Source organism: Ornithorhynchus anatinus, chromosome 4, assembly GCF_004115215.2.
Source record: "Ornithorhynchus anatinus isolate Pmale09 chromosome 4, mOrnAna1.pri.v4, whole genome shotgun sequence".
Lineage (NCBI taxonomy): Eukaryota > Metazoa > Chordata > Mammalia > Monotremata > Ornithorhynchidae > Ornithorhynchus > Ornithorhynchus anatinus.
Window position 1 is genome coordinate 65,388,786 of NC_041731.1, and position 17,146 is coordinate 65,405,931.

The 17,146-nt window shown below is 43.0% G+C and overlaps 1 protein-coding gene across 1 annotated transcript in view; it reads left to right on the top strand.

The window, feature by feature from the left end:
* Positions 1 to 17,146, top strand: part of FZD6 (frizzled class receptor 6) — a 48,847-nt gene that overhangs the window by 21,966 nt on the left and 9,735 nt on the right. The window contains exons 3-5 of the mRNA XM_029063367.2: positions 4,616 to 4,812; positions 6,978 to 7,995; positions 11,193 to 11,341. Coding sequence (XP_028919200.1) covers positions 4,616 to 4,812; positions 6,978 to 7,995; positions 11,193 to 11,341 — 1,364 coding nt within the window. The remainder of the gene's footprint in view (positions 1 to 4,615; positions 4,813 to 6,977; positions 7,996 to 11,192; positions 11,342 to 17,146) is intronic.

A 17,146-nucleotide genomic window follows, 5' to 3' on the forward strand; every position in this document is an offset into this window, starting at 1 on the left:
CTCCTTCCCATCTACAGCCCAGCCCACACACTCGGCCCCTCTAGCACCAGCTTACTCACTGTGCCCCGATCTCGTCTATCTCCCCGCCTACCCCTTTCCCACATCCTCCCCGTAGCCTGCAACTCCCTCCCCCTCCAGATATTCCAGACCACCACTCTCTCTATTTTCAAGGCATTATTAAGGTCACATCTCCTCCAAGAGGCCTTCCCCGATTAAGCCCTCTTTTTTCCGGCTCACTCTCCCTTCTGCATAGCCAATGCACTTGATCGATGACCTTTGGACATTTGATATTTGCCCCAACCCTACAGCAGTTATGTACGTGTTAGACATTAATCGAAGTAATTTCTATCTCCCCTCTAGACTGTTAGCTCATTACAGGTAGAGAACGTGCCTGCTAATTCTGTTGTACTCTCCCAAGAGTTTAATGCAGTGCTCTGCACATAGTAAATGCTAAGTAAATACCACCGATTATGCTAATTCTGTTGTATTGTACTCTCCCAAGCGTTTAATGCAGTGCTCTGCACATAGTAAATGCTAAGTAAATGCCACCGATTATGCTAATTCTGTTGCATTATACTCTCCCAAGCATTTAATGCAGTGCTCTGCACATAGTAAACACTAAGTAAATACCACCGACTGATTGTATGTGTGCCTACAAGGGATTGAATTTCATATCAGTACCTTTTCTCCCCTCTACTTAAACTGTGAATCCTTTGTGGTGCCAGGATTGTCTGACCTGATTACCCTGGATCTAGAGCTTAGAACAGTGCTCGGTACATGTTCAGTGCTTAAGAGATACCATAATAATAATTGTAAAAAGGAACTGTCCTTCTAAAAATAATCATTCTCTGTAGTACTAAATACTTGACCCTGCACACACAGGCAATCATTTTTTGAAGTGAATGCAGTTTCACTGCTCTTGTGGCTATTTCATTTTCACTAGGTCCTATGATAATTACAAATACTTGATGCAATCCTGCCTATTTTGTTAGCTTCCTCTGGAATAATTTGAAGATCTTATCTCTTTCAGGCCATTAAATTGCCAATCCAGTGCACTTAATGATGGCCTAATGGCCAGAATAGCCAATTCTCCTCCAGAAGTATCTAAGTTACTTACAGAGTAACATTTTTGTAATCTAGCATGCTCTGGTCCAAATGCTCTTCCAACTCTAGGGCCCTTGCATCAGAGACTTCTGTCAACTATTAATTTTATTTATTTGGTATTAATGCCAGTCTCTCACTCTAGATTGTAAGCGCCTTGTGGACAGGGAATGTTGTCAGTGAACTCTTTTTAATTATTTCTGCCAAGTGCGTAGTACAGTGCTCTGAACACAATAAGCGCTCAGTAAATACCATTGACTGAATTACCTAAGTTTTCCAGTTTACATTTGTATTTATATGCTCCATATAAAACCGTGTATTTTAAACTTGGCATTTCGTAGGATGCACCCTCTTTTTCAAACTGTGAATGGGTACAGTAATAATGGTTTTTGTAAAATACCTACTGAGTACAATGCACTATACTAAGTACTCCCTTCACTTGTTTTTTTTGTAGAATACCAAAGTGTTAATGCCGCTGTTAAACAAAATGGTAGAAAATAATGTGAAGCAGTGTAGTCTGAACAGGTAATTGAGTGAAGCAAAGTTATTACTGATTTAAATAAATCAAAGGCAGATGAATAGTGAAGATATTCCATTTTGATTGGCTTGACAATTTCCACTATCATCAAACTTCATCAAGGAAGTTTATCTTTATTCACTATGGGTTTAGGCTGGAATGCTGTTGGAGAATCAGGAATGTTATTCCGGCCACACATTACCTCAGGAAGCTAGATTGTAAGCTCACTATGGCAGGGAACATATCTACCAACTCTGTTGTTATATCATTCTCCTCCTAGTGCTTAGTACAATGCTCAGCACAGAGTAGGCACTCAAATACCATTGATGATTAGGCGGAAGAAGTTAAGATCAGTTCATACACTGAAGACAGTGCTCTGCACATGGTAAGTGCCCAGAAAATATCATTGATGGGTTGAAGAGGGTTTGGATAAATTCATGAATGAGGTGCATAATTGGTTAATAGAGGGAAGGGTTGTTAAAGGTTGCATCTCTGAACCTTAATAATAATAATGGTATTTGTTAAGCGCTTACTATGTGCCAAGCACTGCTCTAAGCGCTGGCGTAAATACAAGGTAATCAGTTTGTCCCACTTAGGGCTCACAGTCTCAATCCCCATTTTACAGATGAGGTAACTGAGGCACAGAGAAGTTAAGTGTCTTACCCAAGGTCACACAGCTGAGAAGCGGCGGAGCTGGGATTAGAGCCCACGACCTCTGAATCCCAAGCCCATGCTCTTGCCACGAGGCCATGCTGCTTCTCAGAAAAGATATCAAAAAGGGTAACTATCAGAGTTCCCCCCAAATATCATTTGTCACTGTCAGAGGCAGAACGATGTACTGCATAGACCACTGTTTGATCCAAGAATAGTTTTTCTCAAGTTCTTACCACCAGGATTATCAGGAAACCAGCTGTTTGGTCATTTTGAGTTTTAAATAAAGGTACTAACCCACCATTGGCATCAATAGCAAAAGGTTCTCTGCACAAGGGCTTGGCTAATATTGCTGATTCTGGCTCATGCCTTACAAGGGCGGGCATCTGTAGTTAGGGAACACGGAAGTACCCACTGAGGGGGCGTCTGCTGGCCCACTTCATCCATTCTGTTAAATATAGTACCCGGAGAGCAGGGAGCACAGGGAAGCAGTGTGGCCTGGGATCAAGAGGACCTGGGTTCTATGGCTGGCACATAGTCCAAGCTTAACGAATACCATAAATCTTAATCCTGCTCCATTCCTTGCTTGCCGTGTGACCTTTGACAAGTCACTTAACTTCTCCCATCTTAGTTTTCTCAACTGAAAGATTCATTCATTCAATCGTATTCATTGAGTGCTTACTGTGTGCAGAGCACTGTACTAACCACTTGGGGAGAGTACAATGCAACAGTGTAACAGACACATTCCCAGCCCACTACGAGCTTACTGTCTAGGGCAGGAGATTGAGACATTAATTTAAATAAATTACAAATATGTACAGATATGCTGTGGGTTGGGATGGGGAAGAACAAAGGGAGGGGAAACAAAAGGGTGTGGGAGAAGAGGAAAAGGGGGTTTAGTCAGGGAAGGCCTCTTGGAGGAGATGTGCCTTTGACTGGAGCCCCATGTAGGATAGGGACTTTGTCCAACCAGATTAACTTGTATCTACCCCAGTGGTTAGGGCAGTCTTTGACATATAGTAAGCACTTAATAAATACCGTTAAAAAAACCCCAACAGTAACCATACTACATTCTCATGAGGATTATCCTAATAATGGTCTTTTATAATAGAGGACCCACAGCAGAGATTTTGTTAACAGAGAAATCTGTGGGGGTGAAGGGAGAAGAAACATTTCTTATTCATCAAAACTCATTATTGGCTCCTTTCCGATCTACTTTATGCTAAAATGAAATTAATCAAAAGAAATTCAACGGAAATCTGACTCCATGTAAGTAAATTTGAATGTTTGCATTAGAATATATTTTCCTAGTAACCGAGTTGGTACAAAATTGGTGTAGTTTGCATTGTTTTTTAAAATTTTTTATGGTATTTTTTTAAACAGTTATTATGTGCCAGGCACTGTAATAAGCACTGGGGTAGATACGAGTTAATCAAGCTGGAAACAGTCGATGTTCCACATAGGGCTCAGTCTTAATCCCTATTATACAGAGAGATAACTGAGGCACAGAGCAGTGAAGTGCTTTCCCAAGGTTACACAACAAGCAAGTGGCAGAGCTGGAGTTAGAACTCAGGTCCATCTGACTTCCTGGGCCTGTGCTCTCTCTATTAGGCCATGCTGCTTCTCTTTACTGTAGTTTATAGAAGAGCAATAAATTTTGGTATATATGATCAAACCATCCCTGCTCAGGGTCGCGCCTGGAGAGTTTCCAATATGCCACCAGTCTCGACCGTGGGAGGGAGAGTCAAGCGGTGGCCTATCCATTCCATTCCTAGCTTGGGCAGTGGCTAGCGAGTGGAAGGCCATCTGCTACAAGCCAAAACTCACCTGTGCTGGGCAGCAGTGGCATGGGAGAGAGTCGAGGGTGGAGACTAAAACTTCCTGCACGGAAGCAGGCGGTGGTAAATCACTTCTGTATTTTTACCGAGAGAACTCTATGGATACACTACCAGAATGATTGCAGATGGAAGTGGGATGATCTGAGAGAGGTGTGTCCATGGTGTCGCTGAGGGCCAGAGACAACTGGACAGCATAAGATAATGATCAAACCATGCAATGTGGCCAACCAGAATTTATCTTTCCAACCATTAAATTAGAATCCTGAGCACGGAGGAGGCAGATGTGCAGTCCATACATTATCTTTATCTCAGAATTCCTGTAGATAAGCCCTGTTGTTAGAAAGAAAAAAGCACCTGGGACAAACAGTACCATTTAAAACATTTACCTCCGGAACCACCCCAGACTAGGAATAAAACTGCATTTTGAATAGCCAAAGATAAAAGGGAATTCATTTTATTTGACTATGCCCATAAAATTGTCTAACCAGGAATTTTTTTTTCTCAACAGCCTTTTCTTCTTCTTGCCAATCTGCATTGTTCACCTAATGTCGACACATTCCTCTGCAGTGCTTTTGTGCCAGCCTGCAAAGAGCAAATACAAATCGTTCCTCCTTGTCGCAAGTTTTGCGAGCAAGTGTACTCTGACTGTAAACACATGATGGACACTTTTGGAATCACGTGGCCTGAGGAACTTGAATGCAGCAGGTACAGTATTCTTAAACAGTTGATATTTTAATATCAGGGTTCCAGCCATAGCAAACTTAAAGTGTATTATCCCTAGAACAAGCTTAACAGTAATTATGTCCATATTACTCGTTGAAGAAACCCTTTGTTTAAAGCATTAGGAAGATATAATTTATAGTTGGCTGCTTAATGAAAGTAGTCCAAGGCTTAGAAATCTTACGAAGCTTGCTTTGGGAGGGGTCTGACCAGGCATAAGCCAATATTTCATTCATTCATTCAATCGTATTTATTGAGTGCTACTGTGTGCAGACCACTGAATGAAGCACTTGGGAGAGTTCAATACATCAATAAACAGTCACATTCCCTGCCCACAACAGGGAGAGACATAAGTACAAATTAATAAAATTACAGATATGTACATATATTTGGGGTTTGGACCACCAAACCGTTGAGAGTTTTGCCAGCCTAGGGCCAACGAGCTTGGACTGTATATCCTCCTCCCCTCACGGTTACCCACCTCCTTTCCAGCAGAAGCAACACTCACCCAGAAGGGTAAACATCCAGTTGAATGTGGGTTTTTTTTTAATGTATCTCCTGCTGATAATGGGCTCTTAATTGCTTTCTGTCCTTTTGAAATACCTAGCTTGCAATTGGACAGAGGCATGAGGAGTGGAAGTGGGGAAGGTGGAAGCGGGATGACCCAAGTCAGTCCCTACCTGGCTGTGTTTGGTTTGTGCTGGCTTCCCCTCTGTCAGGTCTCCCACAGGGCTGTATACTCTGGTATAATAATGTTGGTATTTGTTAAGCGCTTACTATGTGCGGAGCACTGTTCTAGGCACTGGGGTAGATACAGGGCAATCAGGTTGTCCCACGTAAGGCTCACAGTTAATCCCCATTTTACAGATGAGGAAACTGAGGCACAGAGCAGTGAAGTGACTTGCCCACAGTCACACAACTGACAAGTGGCAGAGCCAGGATTCGAACACATGACCTGTGACTCCCAAGCCTGGGCTCTTTCCACTGAGCCATGCTGCTTCTCTGGTATCTCTGATCTCTGATCACACTAGTATCAGTGTGATTGTGGCACATCTGCATGTGTGGGAAGCTAGAGGGGCCGCCTTTACCATATATCAAAACTGCCTTGAGAAGCTCAAATCATGATGCTTGGGATATGCATAAAAAGTTTATAAATATTATTTATAAATAGCAAATGTATAGTGAATTGTATTATACAATTAATAATGATTAGCAGTACTTCCCACTGTCATTATTATCCCACTGTATCTACAGTGTCATTATTATCATTAATAATGATTAGCAGTACACACTTACTGTGTGTAAAGTACTGTATTAAGCACCCGGGAGAGCACAATACAACAGAATTGGTAGACATGTTCCCTGCTCACAGAGTAGACAGCAAGCTCTGTGTACTATAGCACTTTCCCAAACACTTAGAATGGGAGAGTATTCTGCACAGCAGGGCCTAGTGGTGAGAGCATGGGTCAGGGAGGTAGACGGTTCTGGGTTCTAATCCCAGCTCCTCTGCTTGTCTGCTGTGTGACCTTAAGCAGTCACTTCATTTCTCTGGGCCTCAGTTCCCTCATCTGTGAAATGGGGATTAAGATTGGGAGCCCCACGTGGGACAGGGACTGTGTCCAACCTGATTTGCTTGTATCCACCCCGGTGCTTAATACAGTGCCTGGGCACATAGTAAGCACTTAACAAATACCATGATTTATAATTATTACTCTCAGTAAACACCATCGATTGAGAAACAGAGGGACTGGCAAATGGAGAGAAGTAGCAAAGAAAGAAAAGAACAGTTAAGAGGGAAAATTCAAAGGGAAAAGGAGGGACATATGAATGTAGTGATGAGAAGAGGAACAGGACTAGAGGCATGGAAAAGGGGGAAAGAACATGGAGAAGATTTATTGGGACAGTGGGAAGTACAAGTGGGACAGAGGAGTTAGAGGGACAGGGAGTGGCAACAGAGGATACAAAAAGTTGGGGACCGAGGAGTAAGATTTTACTTCATTCTAGATTTTGGTTTTTGTGAACTCATTTGGAACCTTTACCTGTCAAATGATTTCAAGGCAGCGATTGTTTTATACTAGGGAATATGACAGTGAAATAGGAAGCGGTACATAATGCTGAAGTCCATTTTTGCGATATTATGATCTCTACAGATTGAGATACTGTGACGAGACTGTCTCTGACACTTCCGTTCTCCCCACGAAGCCTCATGATCCACAGACGAGCCCAGAGGAAGTGTCGAGAGACTACGGATTTTGGTGTCCCCGGCATCTGAAGACCTCTGGTGGACAAGGCTACAAGTTTTTGGGGATTGACCAGTGTGCCCCCCCGTGCCCCAATATGTATTTCAAAAACGACGAGCTAGAATTTGCCAAGAGTTTCATTGGGATAGTTTCGATATTTTGCCTCTGTGCAACCCTGTTCACGTTCCTTACCTTCCTAATCGATGTTAAACGATTTAGATATCCCGAGAGGCCCATCATTTATTACTCAGTCTGTTACAGCATCGTCTCTCTGATGTACTTTATTGGATTTTTGCTGGGCAATAGGACAGCCTGTAATAAGGCAGACGAGAAGCTAGATCTCGGGGAAACTGTTGTTTTAGGCTCCCAGAATAAGGCTTGTACCGTCCTTTTTATGCTTCTGTATTTTTTCACAATGGCAGGCACGGTCTGGTGGGTGATTCTTACCATTACTTGGTTCCTAGCCGCAGGCAGAAAATGGAGTTGCGAAGCCATCGAACAGAAGGCTGTATGGTTTCATGCAGTTGCCTGGGGAATGCCAGGATTTCTGACGGTTATGCTCTTGGCCATGAACAAAGTGGAAGGAGACAATATCAGCGGTGTTTGCTTTGTTGGTCTCTATGACCTGGATGCATCTCGATACTTTGTATTGTTACCGCTGTGCCTGTGTGTGTTCGTCGGGTTGTCTCTCCTTTTAGCCGGCATTATATCTCTAAATCACGTACGTCAAGTCATACAACACGATGGCAGGAACCAAGAAAAACTGAAGAAGTTTATGATTCGCATCGGGGTTTTCAGTGGCTTGTACCTCGGGCCACTGGTGACGCTTCTTGGATGTTACGTCTATGAGCAGGTGTACAGAATTACCTGGGAAACCACTTGGATGGCAGACCACTGTCATCGATACCACATACCGTGCCCTTACCAGGTAAACCGCCCCATTTTATGTCATTTACGCTGAAAAACAGAGTGGTCAGTGGGACTCATTGCGGACGTTTTGCCGTCAATTTCAGTTGGAAAATCCTTCCATTGTCTGACTCCAGTACTGCCCTACCGGGTCAGTTAAGACTCATTCGATGGCTATGTGAAATGAGGGCTTGAGAGTGTCCGACATGGGCTGGAGAGAGAGAGTGAAAGGAGGGGCATTCCCTAATTTGGGATTATTTTATCAGGCAAAGCAGAAACATAGACCAAAGTAACCAAGGCTTAATTTGCACTGGAACTTACCTGCCACCTGTGGGTAGAGCCCTGCCACCTTGTGCCAACATCAGGACCAGAGGATTAGTGCTGGGAGAATCTGCCTTCTCTCCTTCCAGCCTTCAAATCTCCCTGTTGCTCAAGGTCGGGGGCACTGAGAGATGTTGGCATTTAGAGCCTCACCGAGGACAAATTCAACCCTGCCGTTAATAATAATGATGGTATTTGTTAAGCGCTTACTATATGCCAAGCACTGTTCTAAGTGCTGGGGTAGATACAAGGTAATCAGGTTGTCCCACTTGCGGCTTACAGACTTAATCCCCATTTTACAGATGAGGTAACCGAGGCACCGAGAAGTGAAGCGTCTTGCCCAAAGTCATGCAGCTGATAAATGGAGCCAGGATTAGAACCCACGACCTCTGACTCCCAAGCCTGGGCTCTTTCCACTAAGCCATGCTGCTTCATAATTGCATGAATGTAACTTGTTTTAGACATTGACTTTTTCTGTTTGTGTTCCAAAAGCCGTGTTTTCATCCTGATTTGGCCTGAGTCCATATTGTTCATTCTTAAATTAAAGAAACATATGTTTCTGTGATCTTTGATTATCATGATTCTGGTAGTCTTACAAGCACCTCTACAAAATTTACCTTGGTGTACGCATTTCCTTTCCATTTCTTTTGAAATGGCTCGACTGCCTCGGTACTGGGATTAAAGTCTATGTTAAATTAGTGTTAGATCGTGATAATTAGGTACATAATGACAGATCTGTTAGCACAAGTAATATTAGTATTTGTTTGTATTTATTGAGCACGAACTTTGGTGCAGTACCCTATATAGGTGCTTGGAAAGTACAGCATAAAGAAATGATACGTACCCTGCTCACAAGGAGATTAAACTCTCATGAGAGGGATTATACATCATACATCTTCTGTTTAAACTGAAAGGAAGAAGACACTGAGAAGTCACAAGGCCTAATGGAAAGAGCATGAGCTTGGGAGACAAAGGTCCTTGTTCTAATCCCAACTCTGCCACTAACCTACTGTGTGACTTTGGACAAGTCTCTTTATGGGGTTCCGTTTCTTCATCTGTTAAATGGGATTTCATTACTTGTTCTTCCTCCTCTTTAGCCTGTAAGCCCGGAAAAGGAGAAGGGACCATGTCCAACTGGAATATCTTGTATCTGCCCAACACTTAGTATAGTGCTTGACACAGAGTGCTTACCAAATGCTACAATTATTATATTGAAAAAAAGTCAGCATCTACCCTTAATACTGGATTTCCTCTATTTTTCAAGTTTCTATTAAATTCTTTAGTTGGACCTCATGATAAACCGGGTGATGTCTTTTGATCTAATCATCCAAGTGTCCAGTGTTTAAGACCATAAAGTAGACTAAATGTGGACGAATAGAAATGATCTTCTTAAAATCGAATGTATTCACACGGTGAAGTCATTTGGGCTTAAATGCTCTAGTTTATTGGTGGCCGGAGTAATTCTTCACTTGTTCTGCAGCACCTAGTTATCATTATTATTGTTATTGTTTATATTGGGCTGGCCTCAATAGTGTGGCCTAGCAGTCTGAGGTGCTGGATTTAGGGTCCAGTCTCCCTGGAAGCATGGGCTGGAGTCCCTCAGTGACAATACTGTTGGGAAGCAGCATGGACTAATATATAGAGCCCGGGAGTCAGAAAGACCTGGGTTCTAATCCCGGCTCCACCACTTGTCTGCTGCGTGACCTTGGGCAAATCACATAGTTACCTCATCTGGAAAATGAGGATTAAGACTGTGAGCCTCGTGTGGGACAGGGACTGTGTCCAAACCGATTTGCTTGTATCCACCCCAGTGCTTAATACAGTGCCTGGCACATAGTAAGTGCTTAACAAACACCATTATCATTATTGTATTAAGCACTGACAGTGTGTCAAGCACTGTGCTAAACACGGGTAGATACGGTCATCAGACCGGACACAGTCACGGTCACACCTGGGGCTCTCGGTCTAAAGTTTATTATTCTTTTCTCCACGGTGCAGGCTGCAGGGGATCGATCGCAGTTCCGGGCCTTCTAACAGTAATCATGGCACCAGTCCGCTTGGGAGGGGTGTGTTGTCTGGCATCAGCCCAGCCCTTATCCTGGCTTTGTCTTCCAGCTCACTGCCACCTCTCCACCAGCACTTTACCTTCTGTCCCCGGGAAAGCCTGCTCACTGCCACTCAGCCTTCTGGCTGAAGACAGTGTTTTCCGATCTGTTGCTCTCAGCCATGTTATTATTTTGCTTTGTAGCTCATAATAACAATAATAATAATAATAATAATGGCATTTGTTAAGTGCTTACTATGTTCCAGGCACTATACTAAGCACTGGGGTGGATACAAGTGAATCATGTTGGACAAAGTCCCTGTCCCAGATGGGGCTCACAGTCTCAATCCCCATTTACAGATGAGGTAACTGAGACACAGAGAAGTGAAGTGACTTGCTCAAGATCACACAGCAGACAAGTGGCAGAGCTGAGATTTGAACCCTTGACCTTCTGACTCCCAAACCCATGCTCTATCCACTATGCCATGATTCATCCTTGGGGTATTTGTTAAGCGCTTAATGTGTACCAGGCACCGTTCTAAGCAATGGAGTAGATATAAGATAATCGTGTTGGACACAGTCCCTGTTCCACATAGTCTCACAGTCTTAATCCCCATTTTTAGATGAAGGAACTGAGGCCCAGAGAAGATAAGTGACTTGCCCAAGGTCACACAGCAGACCATGTGGTGGAGTCAGGATTAGAACCCAGGTTCTTTTGACTTCCAGACCTGTGCCTTATCTACTACGCCATGCTGCTTCTCAGTTCCTTGAGGCTTGACTACCATGCTCAGTATCTTTTCAGGACAATATTGCTGTCGGCGTTTTCTCTTAAGTGTTTGTTTTTATTTTTTTAGGCAAAGACATTAGCAAGACCAGAACTGACCTTATTTATGATCAAGTATCTGATGACACTAATTGTTGGCATCTCTGCGGTCTTCTGGGTGGGAAGTAAAAAGACCTGCACAGAATGGGCCAGTTTCTTCAACAGAAATCGAAAGAGAGAGTAAGAGAAACCTTTTTTGCCATTGCCTATTTAAAGTGTGATAGATTTATACAATTATGCCTTTTGTGTTATTTACAAATGATCCTGTTAAATGTTGTCTCTGCTTACCACATTCTCACAAATATCTAATTGGTTCTTGAAATGGCAGCAGTAATGCTGCATTCACTTTCTCCACTGGAAGTCTGTGAGTTAAGGTTGGTCCCCTCTATACTTCATTTATACTCACTCTCTTGGAGAACTCATTTGCTTCAAATATCATCTCTATGCGGATGATTCCCAAATCTCCCTCTGCAATCTTGACCTCTCTCCTTCTCTCTAATCTCCCATTTCCTCCTGCCTTCAGGACCTCTCTACTTGGATGCCCCACCGATATCTCAATCCAAAGATGTCCAAAGCAGAATTCCTCATCTTCCCCCCACGCAACTCTGTCCTCCCTCTGTCTTTCCTGTGACTGTAAACAAAACCATTATCCTCCCTATGGCCCGAGCCCCCTAACCGTTTCATTTTCCCCAGCTCATCTCTCATTCGATCCACATATTCAGTCTGTCAAGATCTGTCGTGTCACAGTCTGTCCATTCTACCTTCAAAACATCTCTAGAATCCACTCCTTCCTCTCCATCCTAGCTGCTCTCACACTGAGCCAAACACTTGCCTTCCACCATGTGACTACTGCATCAGCCTCCATGCTGATCTCCTCACCTCCTGTCTCCCCCATCTTTAATCCATGCTTCACTCTCCCCAGATCATTTTTCTAATGAACTGTTCAATCCATATCACTTCACTCCTCAAAAATCTCTAATGGTTGCCCTCCCACCTCCACATCAAACAGAAACTCCTTACCATCGGCTTCAAGGCACTCAATCGCCTTGTCCCCTCCTTCCATTCCTCACTGTTCTCCTACTACAAACCATCCACACCCTCCCCTCTCCTAGCGCCAACGTACCTCTTACCTCAATCTCATCTATCCCTCGGGCCTGGCACTCCCTCCCTCTTCGTACCCGACAGACCATCACTCTCCCCATCTTCAAAGCCTTATTAACATCTCATCTCTTCCAAGCGGCCTTCCCTGACTATACTCATTTCCCCTAAACACCCTACCCTCTCCTCCTCTCTGGGTACCCCTCTATGTGTTAATATTCACTGCGGCCCCACAGCATCCGTGTATGTATTCTTATACGCTTATTTCCGCTATCTGTAATTTATTTTAATGTCCATCTCCTCCTGTCCCAAGTATTTAGTCCAGCGCTCTGCACACAGTAAGCTCTCTGATTGGAAGAGAAGAGGTTGCCTCTAGACCATAAACTCGTTATGGGCGGGGAATGTGTCTGTTTATTGTGGTATCATACTCTCCCAAGGATTTTCTATACTGCTCTGCACACAGTAAATGCTCAGTAAATACGATTGACTGACTGGGGTAGGCCCCGTTTGGTTACGGCCGACCGCCTCTTCTCTCTGGCAGGTAGCTCTGGCACCTTTAGTTTATTAATCCTTAAACCCTTTAAAAAGGTGTGAGGTACCATTTATTGAAACTGCCCTTTATTCCTCTATCAGCCTCCAGGTTCTCAGACTCACTAATTCCTGTAGTAATGGATTCTGCCAAGCATCCACTAGATCCTAAGCTTGTTGTGGGCAGGGGATGTGTCTATTATATTACTCTGTTATAGTGTACTCTCCCAAGCACTCAGTACAGTGCTGTGCACTCAGTAAGCACTAAATATGATTGATGGATCCACTAAGCACAAGCCGATGCTTTGAATGCTCGGAAAAGTACCACAGAAGGACAAGGCAGCTTTTCTGTCAGCAAGATGCTCACAATTCAAAAAATCCCCTTGAAAGTTCTTGCCTTCTGCCTCTGCATATAATTTCTTTGCTTTAGTATTTGGAAAATGGAGCGCATTAGAATCATCAACATTCTATATCTGTGACCTGTATTCTAACCTGCTTTTATTTTCTTGTTCATTTTTACATAATTTTCATTCATTCATTCAATCGTATTTATTGAGCTCTTGCTGTGTGCAGAGCACTGCACTAAGCTCTTGGAGTGTACAGTTCGGCAACAGATAGAGACAATCCCTGGCCAACAACGGGCTCAAAGTCTAAAAGTGGGGAGACAGGCAGCAAAACAAAACAAATAGGCATCAATACCATAATTTATTTTTTCCTATTCATTTCCAGTTCCTTCCACTTGGGATTTTAAATCAGTGTTTCTCCACTCTCATTTTTGTATCTGGTTTTTATTTTTCCTACCTAGATTGCATCGTTGTATATTAATATTCCAAACACATTAGATCTCACCACATCTCATATTAACTGATTTGTAATTTGTGTTGTGGTTTAGACTCTCTCTGGATTTTTGACATATTTTCAAGCATCTGGCATTTAACCATTCCTTTTTTTTTAACTACATTATCTTTTTATTTATGTGCTCTATTGATGTTTAGTCCTTTTTTTATGCTTCTTGCTGTAATTTCTATTTTGGTGTTTCCCCAAAGTTTGCAGGTTATAATAATAATTATAGTATTTGTTAAATGCTTACTGTGTTCCAGGCACAATTCTAAGTGCTGGGGTGGATACAAGCAAATCGGGTTGGACAGAGTCCCTGTCCCACGTGGGGCTTACAGTCTCAATCCCCATTTTACAGGTCAGGGAACTGAAGCACAGAGAAGTAAAGTGACTTGCCTAAAATCACACAGCAGACAAGTGGCTGCTGCTTATAATATCAGGCTTTTCTATTGCTCCACACAATGAGCTGCAGGTTACTTTAGCAGAGTGCTCAAACCAGGTTTTTCAAGACTGCGATGATGCTTCCTTGGGTGCCTGAGAAGAGAGGCAAGCACCCTCTCCTTTCTGTGTTCCAAAGCAGTTTGTTCCCTCACGTAGTTCTTTCTCAGAGCTGCGTTGAGCGAGCGTCACAGGGGAGTGCGCACACAGCTACCAGGCTGATGGCTGAATCCCCCCAGCGGCCCGTTGCTGTTGGAGGTGGGCCTAGGGACAGTGTGTCAGCTATGTGCCACTGGTGGGGATTCAGCCCTCAGTCTGACAACTGAAGGGGCGCTCTCCGGTGACACACTCAACACGAATACTATTTGTTAATGCTTATGGGCATCAAAAATACAGTGCTTTACACGTAGCTGTGTAATATAATGAGAAGAAACATGGTTTAGTGGATAGAGAAGTAGCGTGGCTTAGTGGAAAGAACACGGGCTTGAGAGTCAGAGGTCGTGGGTTCTAATCCCGGCACCGCCACTTGTCAGCTGTGTGACTTTGGGTGAGTCACTTAAATTCTCTGGACCTCAGTTACCGTATCTGTAAAATGGGGATTAAGACTATGAACCCCACGTGGGACAACCTGATGAGCTTGTTTCTACGCCAGCGCTTAGAACAGTGTTTGGCACATAGTAAGTGCTTAACGAGTACCATCATCTTCATCATAGAGCACGGACCTAGGAGTCAGAAGGACCTGGGTTCTAACCCTGGCTCCCCCACATGTCTGCTGTGTGACCTTGGGAAATCCACTTCACTGCTTTGGGCCTCAGTTACCTCATCTGTAAAATGGGGATTAAGAATGTGAGCCAATGTGGGACAGGGACTGTGTCCTACCTGATTGACTTGTATCTAGCCCAGTGCTTAGAACAGTACCTGGCACATAGTAAGAGCTTAACAAGTACCATAATTATCATTGTTAGGTAACTAATGTATTATTAACACAATCAAATGAGAGTAATAGTGTTACTGCTCATAAAGAACACACTTTGCTCACAGAACGGGCAAAGTGTTGAGGGATAGGGAAGATGCAGCATGGCCTAGTGGATAGAGCACAGGCCTGGGAGTCAGAAAGACCTGGGTTCTGATCCTAGTTCTGCCTCTTGTTTGCTGTGTCATCTTGGACAAGTCACTTAACTTCCCAGGGCCTCAGTTAACTCATCTGTAAAATGGGGATTAATATTGTGAGTCCCATTTGAGTCATGGACTGTGTCCAACCCGATTATTTTGTATCTACCCCACCACTTAATACTTAGTACTTAGTCTTAGTACTTAGTCTTAGTACTTAGTACTTAGTACTTAGTCTTAGTACTTAGTACTTAGTACTTAGTCTGGCACATACTAAACACTTAACAAATACCCGTTCATATCCCCTCCCCCCCCCACAAAAAAAAGTAAAAAACAAGTGTCATCAGTAAGCAATGGTGTGGAGACTATTGAAAGGTTTCATTTGTTGTCCAGTCATTTGGTTATAGTCCCTGGCATTAAACTGTGGCTCGAATGCTTTTTCTTTTTTCATATTTTTTGAATTTTCAGGACAAGAAACAGGGACCATAGTACTAGTGTGGCCGTAGTGATTGGAAGGTAGTAGATAAGCAATCTAGCCCTGGTTCAGATTTTGTAAAATGTTGTTGTAACCACTGAAAATCTTAGCCAAGTCCTGCCTGATGGCTTCCTTTGACCATTTCATTCATTCATTCATTCAGACGTATTTATTCGGAGCTGCTGTGCGCTGAGCACTGTACTAAGCACTTGGCTCCTTGTCCAACCCTAGCCTTAAGCTTCTTTGCAGCTTCTACAGCCTTCCTAGAAAGCCAAGGCTGATGGTGACAGGTTTGGCAATAAGGATGTGGGGTAGAGAAAATTGGGAAGAAAAGATTTATTTGAAAGTTTTCAGTATGGTGGCTTGAGGGCCCTCCCAACTTCTTGTGTAGGAAGGGAATGTGCCTATTTATTGTTGTATTCTTCCAAGGGCTTAGTACAATGCTCTGGAATAAGCGCTCAGTAAGTGCTCAATAAATAAGATTGAATGAATGAACTTCCCAAACCAAAATATTGTTTATAGAGTTTTCAAAACCTACATTAGTAAGGCACTGGCGTCATTCAGTGTCATATTTGTAGTAATCGTTTTTAAAATAATCCTCCTTGTTCATATAAAAGCATGTTTCTTTCATATATATCATAGGCATCATTTGCACCTGGAAAATGGGTTTCCTCTTTCTTTTTCCTTTGAGTAATCCCAGAGATAAAGGGAAAAAAACCAGTCACAGTTAATGGAACTATTTCATGAACTTTTCATTTTACCTTTGTTTGAGCTGAAAACTTACAAGAGTATCCTGCAAATGTAGTTTGATTTTTCTTTTTGCTTTACCAGCTGAATAATAAAAGTGGAGTCTTTCCTCCAGAAAAAGACAAAGCAAGATTTCTTCTCAATTATTTACCAGACTTCTAGATATGTAGTGCCTTACTTATTGAATACATTAAGGCTGTTAGGGCAGTGCCTGTTATTCTATGTGTGTCCCTCTAACCTGGTAATATCCCTTCATGTTGTTTTTTTTGTTTAAATGGTATCTAAGTGCTTACTATATGTCAAACACTGTTCTAAGCCCCTGGGTACAGGTTAATTAGGTTGGACACAGTCCCCGCATGGGGCTCAGTCTAAGTAGGACAGAGTCACAGAGAAGTTAAGTGGCTGGCCTACAGGTCACACAGCAAGCAATTGGCAGAGTCGAGATTCTGACCCTCCCAAGAGTGTGTGTGCTTTTTCCACTAGATGATGCTGCTTCTCTAAGTTATTATACACTGCTGAAGGCAGCAGTAAAAGAGCATTTCTTTGGCCTGGGCTCCTAATCTATTTCTTTATGTCTGTCTTTCCTCAGTTTGTGAGCCCTGGGTGGGACAGGGATTGGGTTTTTGTCTCATAGGGAACATGTCTACCAGTTCATACTGTACTCCCCCATGTCCTTAATACAGTGCTCTGCACACTGTAAGTACTCGATAAATATGATGAATGATAATCATCTATTTGCCCCACTACATATC